This window comes from Heliconius melpomene, chromosome 6, assembly GCF_056956725.1.
Source record: "Heliconius melpomene rosina isolate 202511_hmr_F chromosome 6, ASM5695672v1, whole genome shotgun sequence".
Lineage (NCBI taxonomy): Eukaryota > Metazoa > Arthropoda > Insecta > Lepidoptera > Nymphalidae > Heliconius > Heliconius melpomene.
In genome coordinates, this window is record NC_140394.1 from 8,558,691 (window position 1) to 8,574,361 (window position 15,671).

Here is a 15,671-nt window from a genome sequence, read left to right on the forward strand (position 1 = left end):
TTAATAAAAGAGTACGGAAAGATTGGGGGGCTTGGCCCCATTTTAGGATTCCGTACCTAAAGAGGTTAAAACAGAACCCTTATAACGATTGATCACGATATCACATAGAGGTATAAATAGAAATATATATATGAAATATCTACGCTCCCTTGGAGATCAGAAAAAAATCAAGTAATTAAGTTAACGCAATCAAATATTAATCAATCGAGTATTTATTTCCTCCTCAGCTTTTGTTGAATTTTGTATGAAATTCGCCGCGTAATTCCCGTGGACCAACATTTATTCAACTTTGTACGAAGTAAAAAATTCCTGTAAACAATTGTGAAACTTGGCAATGAGTGAGAAATTGCAGTATAAATAAAAAAAAACAACTTCGAATTGTAGTTAATTTTAACCTATTATCCTGAAATTGGCACAGAAGCTTCGGTGGGAGAGTCCGACTCGCACTTAACCATTTTTTTAGATGTTGACGGTTGCCCTATGAATGAATGAAAGCTATTGTGATTTTAGCACTGCTCCTTTATAAAAGAAACAATTATAATTTCTCGATTGACGATTTTTTATATTTAAAACAAAAAAGAGACGACTGTGTAAAAATTATGATAACTATTATCACTTAAAACGAAAGTCAAATAATTAAAATAAAATATTCTATCCAGAAATAGGCACTGGTACTTTTAATATTACTTTTATATACTCATAGAGTGGCTACAAGGAAACAGGAGATGTTTTTGTGGCCCCATAACATGAAAGCGATGTACAGAAGTAACTCGACGATAATCGCTTACTATCAAATAAAGGAGGTCATTCGTAGACAAAGCCCTTGCTAGCTGGATTATACGAGGCATTATTTTGTTCACAGTATAGCGTTTCAGTAATTATTTTTGTATGAAGATACTCGTATGTGATATTGTTTGAGATTGACAAGGATTTTTTTTGAGATTACTAAAGAATATTAAAAAAGATTTTTTTTATAAAGTAATATTTTGAGGTCATCGTGGCACAGTGGCTCAGGGTAATTAAATATTTTCATTTCTTCATTCCGGTTTAAAGACGCGCGGCGTTGAGTTTCGCACTAATAAAGCAATATCTTGAAAATTAGACGGAAATTATAAAAACGAGGAACTTCACACTTGCTAATCATCCTGTGTGTGGAACAGAGAACAAAGTGAAGCTAAATAACTTTTAACCTCAATCGAATGTCATAACCAGAACTTAACCAAACTCTCAAATTACCCTTAAAGTGTATCCTTTCAAATAAAACAAGAATTGAAATCGAATAAAGACCAAATTAAAATAAAAACAGAATCTTCAAAATCGGTTCACCTCGTCAAAAGTTCGGAGGTAATAAACATAGAAAAAAGTACAGTTGAACTGGGTTACCAGTTTTCCTCCTTTTACAGAAGTTAGTTAAGAAATATAATAAGAAAACATACATATAATTATTTAGACTTTAATGTTAGATTACTGCGTTGTTCATTGTACGCCCAAAAGGCGCCCAATATAAGGTATTGTTAGAAAACGGGAACGGTTAACGTTTTTAAAATAAACACAATAAAAACACATACCGTCTATATGTTTCCAACGTACTCGGACAGAGGTTCCACGTAATTACAATAAGTAACATGTATCACTCAATAACAACACTACACACTAGATACCTTCCAATCAGGATTTCCGCCTTCAAGCAACAGTTCCCGTTTGACACAATTCCACTGCTCGTATTGTCTTTTTCACCTAAATCTACCCACTTTTACACTTGTACGTGTTAAGTATAATATTCAGATACTATATTTATTTTTAATGTCTCGATCTTACGTAAATAAAGCCTAAATGATTTTTCTATTTATAAATCCGTATCAAATATTGAAAAAACGAAAAACATTTTTTTTTCATAATAAGTTTCAAATTTCAATCAGTTATAAGTTAAATCCAATTTATTTATTTTAGAATTCATCAATTATTTGTTTGACAAGTTTTTAGTTACTCAATTTGTGACAAATATTTACAATTCATTTTCCAATTTAACCAACTCCGTCGTGCTTTCAGATTAAATAATTATTTTGCGATCAGTTTCATCACGTTTCTTATCTTGTATTATTTTTTATATAATTCAATTTCTTTATTAATATACTTACTACTTATATCTATAAATTTCACCAGTCAAGTTATACTATTTGACTCGTGATAGTGACGTTGATTTTTGTTAGCTTGTTAGTTAACGAAACTGAACGCCGCACCGTTTATGTTGTTTGCCAGTAAAGAAAATCATGTATTTTCACTTTTCACAATCTAATAAAAATATATACAGGGTGGAATTGTCAGCACCACTTTAAATGAAACCACAGTTTCAACTACTCTATAAAAGCCTAATATAATTCGGAAAAAAAATAATTCCCAAAAATAAAAAAGTTATTTTTTTAAACAAAATAAATAATAAAATTATCGTTTTAAAATAAAACTCCATTTGTAAAGTATAACATAAACACGCACACACTTACCTGTCAAAGCGGCAATCTCGCATACGTATGTGTGCCTCACACGAAATACAGGTATGGATAAAAATCGTGAAATGAAAAAAAATCCTACGTCCAAACTGTTAAGGTACCTTGATTAATTTCTTAGGTGTGTGTTTGAAATATATTACCCTATATGCAGTTTCAATAAAAGAAGCGCTGCCTCTTCCACCCTGTATATTTTTAATGTTACCCTGTATCCCACCATAGCCACCAACCACTATAGCGGAATAGATGTTAAGACACCAGATTTCCTCTGGTCTTGTGTCTTAAAAATCTTTTCAAAATATATTGAGGCTAGTCGTGGTGCAGGGGCACAAGTAAGTGACGCGATTGGTTGTGGGTTCGATCCCCAGATGAGGAAATGAAATATTTATTTAAAATCTTTATTTTTATTTCTCCGCTCCGGTGTCTAGGCATAGCCCGGCGTTGAGTTCCGCCACTCAACACTTAATGCCTCCAGATTACGGGGGAAAATTAGGAACAGAATGTCTTAATAAAAGTAAAACAGCTTTGTCATATCTTATTCTTTTCAGCCTTTCATAAAAAAATATTATGATGTATGAAGGTAATAAAAGAAATATATAAATTATAGGTACTGGTACATACATATATAAAAGTATGTAGTATGTAGGTCAGAACTGTCTGTGTGTATTTCCTTTGGGCATACCGGGTTGTTACAGTCCAATCTTTTTTCTCATTATAATCTTTTGAGGCAATCATAGCGCAGATAGTATCTGGCTGACTGACTGAATACACACAGTGATTGTGGGATCGATTCTCCGTCGTGGACACTTAGACAGTGAACAATCTGTATTTAATATATTTTTCATCCCCTGGGCAGCCGAGCTTTGTTGTTGGAGTCAATATAGTGAATATAAGTATGTCTAGCAATGAGCGCCAAAAGCTGATATAGTGATGTATTTCATAAGAAGAAGGTGGACAAAGGAAAAGCGGAAGGAATATCTATATTTATAATTTTAAATTATATACTTATATATTCTTAATTAGGTAAAAGGAATGATTTTTATAAAGGGTTGAGATAGTAACAAAAAATTATAAAGTTAGTACTTAATTTGAGTGAACTATGTTATACTAAAACAGTAATTTTTCAAGTTAATTAAAGACAAACACGACAATAACAAAGTTTTTATAAAGATGAGTGAATTCTATTGAATAACTTCGTGGGGAAAAAATATCGGCTTAAAAAGTTTGAAATATTGTAGGCATGAAATTGGATAAATAGCTTCCTTTCTACTTCTTATATTACTTTTAAAAATTTTGTACAGCAAACAATCTCAAGCTTCCAAGATCAATAGTTCCAGTAATTAAAGATGTGAAGACTGTAATGAGTTTAAAGTTTTCTATTAGCTCCAATATTGGAAACGAATACTTTCATCGGCTTTCTTACGTTTTCTGTTATACAAAAAATTCTGTAAATAAAAATATGTAAATTATATATAAATATTTATATGTATTAGCTAATTCATAACTACATGAACCTTTACTAAGTTATGTTTCATTACTAATAGTAATTTATAATTTTGGTTCAACAGGAAAAGTTAGTTAAACTGAACTGAGGGGAATTTGATTAGGTTAACTAGCCCCATCTACATTTATTTAGTGAAGTTATACATTCCCACATGTAATCTGTTGTCTGAAATCAATTTTTACTTTGTTTCTCTTATTTTTGTGTAAAAATAAAAAATATATTGAGAATTTTTTTACGCTTATTTTTTATATTACTTTTATTAGACAAATAAAACAGTGAATATTTTAACCTTGAATAGCGAATAACTTTTTTAGCACGGTGTTTTTGATATTTTATTTATAATTTTAGTTTTGTATAAATATTTGTTGTTTGAACATTATTTATATCTAGTTTACAAAGAAATCGTTGTAAATTTTCTTTTATGTACCATTTTTTTGTTTTATTTTTTATTTTATTAATACAATCTTAACAAGAAAATATTCGAATATTACTGAATCGATATTTATCGTTGTTGTGGCACTTCTCTAACTGTCAATGAGTGACCGCTGTCTAACTTGAACTGACAGTTGAGATATCCTCTATCTGTTGAATAAACACTTAATTTTCGAAAATCATTATATACATAAAATTTTGAAAATAGTGGGAAAATGTCGGCGGAAAGTTCGCCGATTAAGTCTTCAAGATCATTAAATAAAGTTGATAGTGTTGACGACTTCGAAAACCAAGTATTAAAATATTTCTTGCTTTCTCACCGCCTACTTTTGTTTTAACATTATCAAAATATTGTGTTTTATTATTTTAGGATACATTATTAAAGCATGTTGATATATCAATTGTGGAGTCCGAAAAGCGCGCTAACGGTACTTTGCATGTACGCGATCACTACACCGTGTATCTAATAGATCTCAAGTAAGACCTCTTTCCATAATAATGATACCCTCAATTTAAGTTATTAACACTTTCTCCATTTTAAAGTGATAACGCATGAATTACTAAATTATCGTACGTGTTTTAATGAACAAACAGTCTGCCTTGTGCTATAAATAAAAATGAGTGTAATATTGACCTACATATTTTTATTTTTATGAATTACCTTTGTTGAATTTATATACACGTAAATAAATGTAAACGACATGACTAAGCATATCTATGAGATAAAACAATTGTTATCCTTCATAACATTATCTTGTATTTTTTCTACTTGAAACAATTTTTCCTTATATCATTAACACTAATAATTTTAAATATAAATTTCAGAGTAACAGATCCAGAATATAAAATTGTTCAGTCAAAAATAAGCACAATATGGAGAAGGTACACAGAGTTTGAACAAATACATGATTATATGCAAGTTACATATCCACATGTTGTTATACCACCACTACCTGAAAAAAGGGTAAGTGATGCTAAGGCTTTTTTTAAATTTAGCTTCACTCTCTTTCACTTTCCATACATCTTCAACATTGTGTCTCATTTAGCAGAACTCAATGCCGCTCTTTGTTGACCAGTATGGGAATTAAAAAAAAATCTATATGTACCCATTGCATGACTCCAGGCTCTTGCTCTTGCAACTAGTCATACTACCTATGTAGTATGACTAGTTGCAATGATTAATTTTGCAGATAATTAATTAGTGAAACCAATACCAATTTTGAGTAGGATTTCCACAAAAGGGAATAGAATTTTCATTTCCATGCTCTAATAAGAAGAAATGCGAGAAAGATTGCGAGAAATGCAATGAGTGTTGCTATTGAATAGAGAACAGAGTGTCTTAACACAAAATATTTTGCCTTTGCTGTTACCTGTGGGGAAAAGCATGAAGATGTTTATTTTTATAATAATTACAAAGAGACTGATTACTTCCAATCAACAAAGAATTGATAACATTTATAACAAATTCAACTAAAACTTGTTAGTCATTCTTAATATAGTATATTTATCAGATAATTACACATTTTGTAACTTTTTGAGTAATTAAAATATGAAAATTGCATAAATTATTAACTTTATTGTACCAAGTTATATTTTTATATCTCCATAATATGTAATATAAGATGATACTGTACTAACTTAAGCATGAAAATAAATAGAACATTTTTATGGCTTTCTCTAGAATTTGTATAAAACAGAACTAATATATCTTTAGCTACTTAGCAGATATAGTATATGGGATATACGGGAGAGTACAGAAATAATATATAATATTAGGGGACCCGAACGCGGCTACGCCCACTGAAACTATACGAATATATATTAAATATATTTATGAAATTATTTTCAGTTTTCAATAGAGAGATGCATTAAGCAAGCTCACTTTGGGTGACGTTTTATAACAACAAACTTTTCAAATCGTTGCTTAGCAACGCGACGGTTGTTGATAACATGGCAGAATAAATTGTGTGTCAAATTAATAAGTATTTTAATATATTGGTATATATCGAAAATATCACAAATATGAGCAAAAAAAGTATCCTATGTTCATCCCGAGACCCTGAAGTATCTCTATATGAGTATTTTATCATAATTAAATTAGCGGTTTGGCCCTGATTGCGTAAAAGACAGACAGACAGAGTTACTTTCGAATTTATAATATAGGTATGGATGGATTGTCAAATTTACTCATATTGAGAAGAAAGTAAAGTAGCAAACTTTGTTTGTTTTGGTCTTGTCTAGTTTTTCTCAAATGTGAAGCTAAATCTGTACTGGAAATCTATGAATTTGAAAATTTATATTATCCTGCTATACACAATAGTTGCTATGTCGAAATAAAATTACAATTTCTTTTTATTGATTCCACTATGTCCAAATTTTTATGTTTTCTTAAATATATATTTATTAGGTTTTGTACGCTTGGCGTAAATCTGACACGACAGACCCTGAGTTCATAGAGAGAAGACGGGCTGGACTCGAAAATTTCTTACTAAGAGTAGCTTCACATCCCAGATTGTGTTTCGATGACCAGTTCATTAATTTCCTCCAACAAGAACATGGATGGAGGGAAACTATTACAGACAGTGGTGAGTTTTTTTTATATAAATGTATAAAATTTTATATCAAATAAATAACATGAGGCGGACTACCGCTTTATGGTGCGGTAGGAAAATGTCTGACTGTAAACATGACGGTTGTGGCTTCCATTCCTACTCGAAAGAATAATTGTATTTAAGTAATTTTTATTTCTCTTCTCTGGTCGACGTTGAATTCCACTCCTCAATAACTAATAGGTGGTGTAGGTCATTGAAAACCTACAAGTTATTGAGGAGTGGAGAAGTGTTAAGACACTCCATTAAACTGTAATGAAGCATTTTAATCAAGTACTACCAGTCCTTCAGTCTACTCTTCTATATCTGAGAAAAAGCGATAAAAAAAATAAGGATCTGCCAATTTACATATAAATGTGTAATATTGTTCAACATAATATGGCAGTGTGTAATTTTTTTTTATTGATTCAATTATTTAAAAATATATATGAACGTTCTGAGTGCAGAAGGAGTGCCTTCCCTATATAAACTAGCGAAATTTTCGTTCATATTAATATAAAGTTTTTTTTTTTATAAATTAAAACAATGCGTGAAGTGCGTTACAAATTATTTGTATAATTCGACATTACTCTTCATTTGTGTTATTCATTGTTCGCAATGATAATTCTATGAAGCTATAATTCCAACCATCATAATTAGATAATAATAACGACTATTGTTTAAAGTGGATGAAAACATCTATGGAAATAAAACATGAAAGCATTAATGTAGGTTTCTATTATGTAATTAGGGCTTAGGATTATTTTTTTATGACCAGTAAATTGTACTCACAGTGCAGTTTTATTTAAAATTATACTTGCTGTGTATTTCTTCATAGTGAATCTGGTTTATTAAAAAAACAAAATTAAATTTAGATTAAATCGACTTCACGCTGTATCCCGCACGCAGCAGAGTAGGCAGAGGGAGACTAAGGTTAAGACTCCGTTCCACATTTTCTACCGAATTCTGGAGGCTTGTTGAGTGGTGGAACCCAACCCCGTCTGTACTTTTGTTCTTACTCATTCTAACAATCATCCAATTATGTATGTGCATAAATTAATAAAAAACATTTTACAGGTTATCTTTTACAAGCGGAAAATAAGCTGAAATCATTCTCAGTTTCAATCAGACTTAAGAAGCCCGATCCCGAAATAGATGGCGTCAAGAACTATGGGAGGCTACTTGAAACGAATATAGGCAATTTTCTTTATACCAGGTATTATTTGTATTGTATTTAGTTTAATTATTTTTATTTTAGCTTCACGCTGTATCCTCCATATAGCAAGATAGACAGAGGGAACCTGGGAACCTAGTGTGAAGACACTCTTACCCAATTACCAAAGAATACCGCGCATTGTGTTGTTACCAAAGCGAGGATATGTAAGTATTCAATAATTCATTGCCCCGAAAGTGGAACCCACCACCGTCGCGCTTACAGTCACACGCTTGTGCCACTGCGCGACGACGGCACTTTTCTATTTTAATTAAGTTATTATTATTGTTTTAATTAGGTTCAAGTTTTATACCACTATCAGTAAAACATGTAAAATAAATATATTTTTGCTGATAAACCATATGTTGTTTTTAAATAATTATTAAATTTGTTACAAATAGTTTTGTTGGAATATCTCATAGCCTAGGAGATGAAATCACTTAGAATGATTTATTCAATGACTTACTTATAATAATGATTGATGGATATATGTAGATACAACATATAGTAATATGTACAATGTATTTATAATGTATGTTTTCATCATTAATCGAACCCGTACTAACTATTGTATATATATCTTTTATTTTAGGTCAAAAATCATAGAAAAAAATTACGCACTTTGCAAATTACACGCCAACTATGGAAAGTTATTCAGTGAGTGGAGCGTCATTGAGAAGGAGATGGGCGATGGGTTACAGAAGGCAGGACATTATTTCGGTAGGAGTTAATAAATTATTTGAACTTACTACTTAATATGAAAATTAAATCGAAATTAAATCAGCTTCACACTGTATCCTGCACACAGCATGGTAGGCAGAGGGAACCTAGTGTTAAGACACTTCATTTTCCACTTCCGCCGAAATCTGGAGGCATTGCGTGTTGAGTTGCGAAACTCAACGACATCTCGACAACAGATTTGACATTTCCTTGAGTGGGGATAGAATTTACAACCAGTCGATTTTATAGTCACACTTTGTCCTCCTGCGCCACGACTGGCCTCTATAATTTGATAAAAAAATAATCAATCTCAAATTTATAGATTCAATAGCAGACTCTATAGAATCAGTAGCGGAAGACGAGGAACAGTTAGCGGACCAACTGAAGGAGTACCTCTTCTACGCTGAAGCGCTGCAACATTTGTGCGCTAACCACGAAGCTTTGCAATGGGCGCTGGAGACAGCGCATGAAGCGCTTAATAGCCGGTAACTTCGATTTTTGTAAATGGTGTTACTATTGAAGTAACACCACAGTTCATTAGCTTCACGCTGTATCCCACATGTAGCAGGTAGGCAGAGGGAGTCTAGTGCAAAGACACTCCGCTCCCCATTGTCGCCGAATTCATAGGCATTGCGTGTCGACTGGCGAAACTTAACGCCGCGTCTTTGTCTCGATGTCAGAGCGATGAAAATTAAAATAGTAAATATTTGAATTCTTTTAATCTGCAATAATATATCACATGTTGACTAAGAAATTTCTTCTCAACACACAAAATACTTGAAATACATAAATAATATTACAGGATAGCAGAAAGAAATCGTGCTGCAGCTGGAAAATCAGGCATAATGTCGAGAATATTCGGTACTACCGACCCAGACATAGTAAGAGACCAGAGCACACGCATATTGGACTCCAAAATACAAGCGGACAAAGAAGCCATTGAGAAAGCTAGAAGTGACTTAGAGTAAGTATTAAAAAAAAAAATCAGCTTCACGATGTATCCCGCTCACAGCAGAGTAGGTAGAGGGAACCTAATGTTAGGAGTATGTTAGGTCCAACTTTCTGTCGAATTTTACGAGGTATTGCGTGTTGGGTAATCTCAACTCAAAATTTATTCAATTTTTTTTCTTTCAGAGACTTCACAAAGAAAGCAACAGTTGAAATAGAGCAGTTTCAAAAGCAAAAAGACAAAGATCTACACGAGTCGCTGGTAGCATTTATAACTTTGCAAGTTAAAGCTGCGAAAAAGGTATTTTTTTATATATTTCATTTTATATATTTCTTTAGTTTCTTCTCTTTATCCCGCACATAGAAAAGTTGGCAGATGGAACCTGGGAACTTACTTTTAAGACGCCCCACTCCGCATTAAAAAGTATTGTGTGTTGACTGGTGAAACTCGAGGCCACGCTTTGCCTCGTTATCAGATCAAAGAAATGAAAATTTAAATTATTTAAAGTTTGGAGCTTTATACTAAGCTCGCTTTGCCTACTAACTAAGTCTTATTTTCTTTTTTTTCCCAGAATCTTCAAGCGTGGACGCAAATAAAAGAGTGTATTCAAAACATGCCATAGGCGAAGACCAAAATTATTATAATAATATACCTATTAATAATACTAATATACAGTTTTATATCACTTAATAGTTACGTGAGTGTTTACACTTTTGTTATTATATTATATTATTATCGATCTCTATTATTGTTAGTATTGATAACTTGTAACATATTTAATTTTCTTTATATTTGTTTATTTTATTTTTTGTCTTCTATTTTCTAGATTCACAATGCATATGTAGATAGAGGGAACGTGTGAACTTAGTGTTAAGACACTTTGTTCTCCACTTTTCGGCGAATTTTTGAGGCATTGCGTTTTGAGTGGTTGAACTCAACGAGACGCCCTTTGCGTCGTGAAAATTGGGAATCGAACCCACAACCGTCGCGTTTACAATCACACGCTTGTGCCTTTGCGCCACGATGGCTTCTGTTGCCTTTATACCTTTCAAAATGTGTCTGACGGAATGTGATGGTTGTTGATTTAAATCCTTTTAGGTGAATTTTCAAATAGTTATTAACTATATGATAATTTCCCTATTTATATTTATAATATTGCCGTTCCTTCTGTCTGGCCGTTTAAGATGCGGCGTTAGGTTCCGCCAACCAAAACGCATTGTCTTTAAGTAAGCTGAAAGTGTGTACCATATACCAGTACGCATTTTAAATTTATTTAGTACGTTAGTTGGTTTGATTAAATAAAACAAAAAAATTATATATTTATAAAATTAATTGAGTAGTAGCTATAATCAACAATATTTTAGTCAGACATTAGAGAAGTCAGACACACTCAAAATGTGTGGCGTTCGTTTTTTTATTTTTTTATTTTAAATTATATTTTGTCATAAAAAAACTGATGTAAATATTGAAACTTTTACCAATGTACCAAAGTTTTTTTTTATTTTTAAGAGTAAATATTTCTATTTATATTAGTTATCAATATTAATAGTAATTATATTTAGATTTATTATTAAAAACCAACATCTATTTTCGCTTGTGTAGTTTCAAATAGGTATATAATAATTGCTTTACGGCACAGATGGCGCTAGTTTATGTATGAAATATACTTATATTATTTTTTTACCTTCATGGTGTATCCTGCACATATCAGGGTAGGCAGAGGGGACATGGGAGTCGAGTGTTAAGACACTCCGTTTCCTGTTAAGACATATTCGTTTCCCACTTTCCTCCGAATTCTTAAGTCATTGTGTGTTGTTGAGAGGCGGAACTTAACTCCGCGCTTTGCCAGAGCTCGGAAACGTATATATTAAATATTTTATTCCCTCGAGTGGTAATTAACAATTTTGAAAAATATTTCGACATATTAGTAAGCCAAATGTGTTTATTTTTACAATCTTATAAAATATAGAATTTCGATGTAAATATTAATAATGTAGCGTGATATAAACCTAGGCCCTACCTAATTTATACGTTTTCTCATACCACTTACAAAATACTTGTGTAGTTATCATAAAACATTTTTTTGCTATTAAAAATTAGATACATGTCACAAGAAGTTTTTACTTAAAGAAAAAAAATACAATTTAAATAAAAAATATATATTTTTAATTATACCATATTTTTTTAATCTTAAGTCATTTCAAGAGAGAAGAGATTATTTAATTTTGAAAGATTTTTATGTATCTATGTTTTATATTGATATATTAGCGCCATTCATCATTTATTAATTATTCGTGAGTCACACTACTTAGTACTGTACAGTTTCAAAATGTAAATTTTTATATCATAAAATTATTTAAATATATATGTGGTTGTTTTATTTTTTACCCTATGGCGCCAAAATATATAATTAATAGGTCTGGGCAAAAATATTTTCGTATTTTGAATGTATTATTACTAATCAAACCTCTTTGGCTGTACTGAATGTAACTGGCTGGTTTTAATACCATTAAAAGTGACATTTTGAAGATGCAATAAGTAAAAAAAAACTAGTCTTCATTTCCGCCATTTTTCAATTATTTTTCAAGCAAGCGAAATGGACGTATGTGACGAAAGCCGCGAATGAAATTTGTGCGGTTTACGGACCTAATACGGTATCAATAAGAGTACCACAAGTGTGTGTGTGTGTGTGTGGTTCAAGCAAATCAAGTCTGGAATTTTTTGTGTGAAAGATGAGGTTTGCTCTGGAATTGTCACAGATAAAATCAGTGCCATCTTTGAGAAAGTGGAGAAAGATCGACATATACACGACATTGCTGAAGAACTGGATGTCGATTATAGAACAGTTTTACGTCATTTACGAAAGTCTGGGTACAAGAAACAACTTGACATTTGGGTACCACATGACCTCACTGAGAGAAATCTAATGCAACGTGATGGGACTTCTGCGATTCTTTGTTGAAATTCCAAACCATTTCTTAAACAGTTGATTATGGGTGATGAAAAACGGATGACTTACTTACTTACAAACCCTACCGACCATGGCAAAGCAAAATTTCAATATAGTAATATGCAATTATGCAGTTATATGCCTATTAGGTTCATATAACGCCATATTACTATATTGATTTATATCAATTTAATTCTATAATGAATAAAACTTTCGTGTCCTAAGCTTTCTACTTAGCATGTTGTCGTTGTCACACGCTATAATTTCCTGTTTTCTATTGATTTCTTAATATCATATATCGGAAACTAGTGGTATGAAAAAAACAAACTATTAGTGTCGATAATTCTACTGAGGCCAGTCGTGGCGCAGATGTGTGTGACTGTTACCGTGACTGTTAGTGTGTTCGATCCTTACTCGTGGAATCGGAATATTTATTTAAATTTATATTTTCAATTTCTTCGCTCTGGTGTCGAGGCAAAACGCGGCGTTGAGTTCTGCCACTTAAAACGACATGCCTCCAGAATTCGGCGGAAAATGGTGAACGGAGTGTATTAACACTAGGTTGCCTCTGCATACCCTGCTGTGTCCGGGATACAGCGTGATTTTTATAACGCAGAAGATATCTAAGGTTACCTCACATTAAAATATATATAAAATAAAAGAATAATATAAACTTTAATTCTTCACACGGCCCGGCTTCACAACCCCTGCGATATGAATAATTTGTTCACGATGTCGACTATGAATCGATAGGAAGTAGGTCATTTCTAATAGACACCCAGTCATAATAATACACGTATGTATACGTGTTAATATCTTTTTAGTAAAATAACATTGAAAAAGCTATATAAAAGTTTTAATTTCCTTATTGCATAAGTATAGTATTTAACACTAATACAATTTACGTAAAAAATATTGCAACTAACATATTATAAAATATTTTTTAACATTTAAATAAGAGATTTTTTTCAAGCAATAATATGAAACATCAGCAAGTAAATGTAGACTACTGGGCGATGGCCAAAACGATGTTTACGTACGGTGCACTGACAGCACTGTGTTGGATTATGTTGCGGCTGTTTCACGCCGTGTTTACGTTGCCACGAAAATTGAGGTCGCAGCAAGATAACATTCAGAAAACTTTGCAGGAGCTTCAGGTATATATATTTAAAAAAAAACATCTTCACGCTCTATCCCGCACACAGCAGGGGTAGGCAGAAGGAACGTAGTGTTAAGATATTCCGTTTCCCATTTTCCACCAAATTCTGGAATCATTGCGTGTTGAGCTTTCTTGCTGCGCTTTGCAGAGTGGTAAGGGACCATTCTGCAAGTCTGTCAAGACCATTTACGTCGAGATCGCGGGGAAGTATCATGCGGAAATTTAAATCAAATATTGAGGGTGACGATCCATTAGAGCACATAAAAAATTAACCTTCTGAGGCAACGCAATCAAAATCTAAACAAACCTAATTTCTTATCGGAATAGTGTTGGTAGTTCTGAGTGTCATGTTTACTTTATACTTACATAGAAATTATTGATAAGAACGCAGGAGCACTGACTGCCAGTTATAATTATTTATTAATATTGTGCTACTCGTTCTATATGTTCTATAGGACGTTTTTTTTCGAAATAATACAAATATATTTTTTTTACTAAATCCTTTTATTTTCATTCATAGGAACCTCGCGCAGATACTTTACGTCCAACTTTATCGAACCCAATGCCATCAAGTGCCTCCACTTGGATTAGGTACATTAATTACAGAATAAGTATATAACGTGTTATATTTTTAAATTTACAGAAACGGTTTCCTGATTTGAATATCACTGAAGAGGACTTAAAGAATGCTGAAAAGGAACTAGAAGAATTCATTAAAGAAGAAGATGAAAAGAAAGAAAAGGAAGTAAAAGAAGGAATAGATGAAAATAAAACAGAAGCAGATGTTACCATTGAAAATATCACAGCTGAGGATAAGAAAACTAATTAGATTTATACTGCATAACTTTTTTGGTAAATATTGAAGCACTAATAAATTCAGATTCATAAATTTATTTATTTTTGCTTTTAACTTCGCACTGTATCCCGCAAATGGCAGGATAGGCAGTTCAAACCTGATTTTTAGACACTTTGTTCCTCACTATCCGTCCAAATTACGAAATATTGAGTGTTGAGTGACGGAACTCAACGCCGCGTTCTGGGTTCTTATCTACTTGCGAAGAAATTAAAATAATTCATTCCTCGAATGAGAATCGAACCCATATCCGTCGCGGTCGCTTATTAATGGTATGTATTTTTTCAAATATATATGTATTATGTTTATGTATTAGAATTTACTATGACATGTAAGTTTATTTACACCACCCACTCTATTTTATCACAGATTTCCTAACCCAAAGGTTGTCTGGTAGAAATCGCTGATTAGCGATAAGGCCGCCTTTTGTGTGTCAATTGTTATATTTTTGTCGTTTTTATACTCTTCTTTTTCTTCTTAATATGTAATTGTGCACAATAAAGTGTAAATAAATAAATAAATAATAAAATAAATAATAACGTTATCCATACATTACATCTGCATTCAAGGATGTACATTGTATATATGTAGCGTTTAGCTGACATTAAAATGATACAAATACATTTGTGTTTTATATTCTGCTTCACGCTGTATCCTGCGGCAAGGTAGGCAAAGGTAGTGTGTGTGCTAGTGTTAAAACACTCCATTCCCCAGGGAAATGGGCCGCCATTAATGTTTATCTTTATTTAACCATCATACATTTGAGCTGGTTAAATAGAGATAAACACTAATTTACGTT

At 32.1% G+C, this 15,671-nt stretch overlaps 2 protein-coding genes across 2 annotated transcripts; both read left to right on the forward strand.

Annotated features, from left to right (window-relative positions):
* Positions 1-4,557: 4,557 nt before the first annotated feature.
* LOC146538366 (sorting nexin-4-like) lies at positions 4,558-12,277 on the forward strand. The gene is made up of 10 exons (XM_085186461.1): positions 4,558-4,733; positions 4,811-4,917; positions 5,266-5,404; positions 6,848-7,025; positions 8,106-8,244; positions 8,834-8,961; positions 9,284-9,446; positions 9,764-9,925; positions 10,096-10,210; positions 10,482-12,277. The coding sequence occupies exons 1-10, from the start codon at positions 4,656-4,658 to the stop codon at positions 10,530-10,532; spliced, it is 1,260 nt and encodes a 419-aa protein (XP_085042587.1). The 5' UTR covers positions 4,558-4,655; the 3' UTR covers positions 10,533-12,277.
* A 228-nt stretch (positions 12,278-12,505) lies between these two features.
* Positions 12,506-14,912, forward strand: LOC146538367 (uncharacterized). Its single transcript, XM_085186463.1, has 2 exons — positions 12,506-14,017; positions 14,663-14,912. The coding sequence occupies exons 1-2, from the start codon at positions 13,841-13,843 to the stop codon at positions 14,846-14,848; spliced, it is 363 nt and encodes a 120-aa protein (XP_085042589.1). The 5' UTR covers positions 12,506-13,840; the 3' UTR covers positions 14,849-14,912.
* Positions 14,913-15,671: the final 759 nt, after the last annotated feature.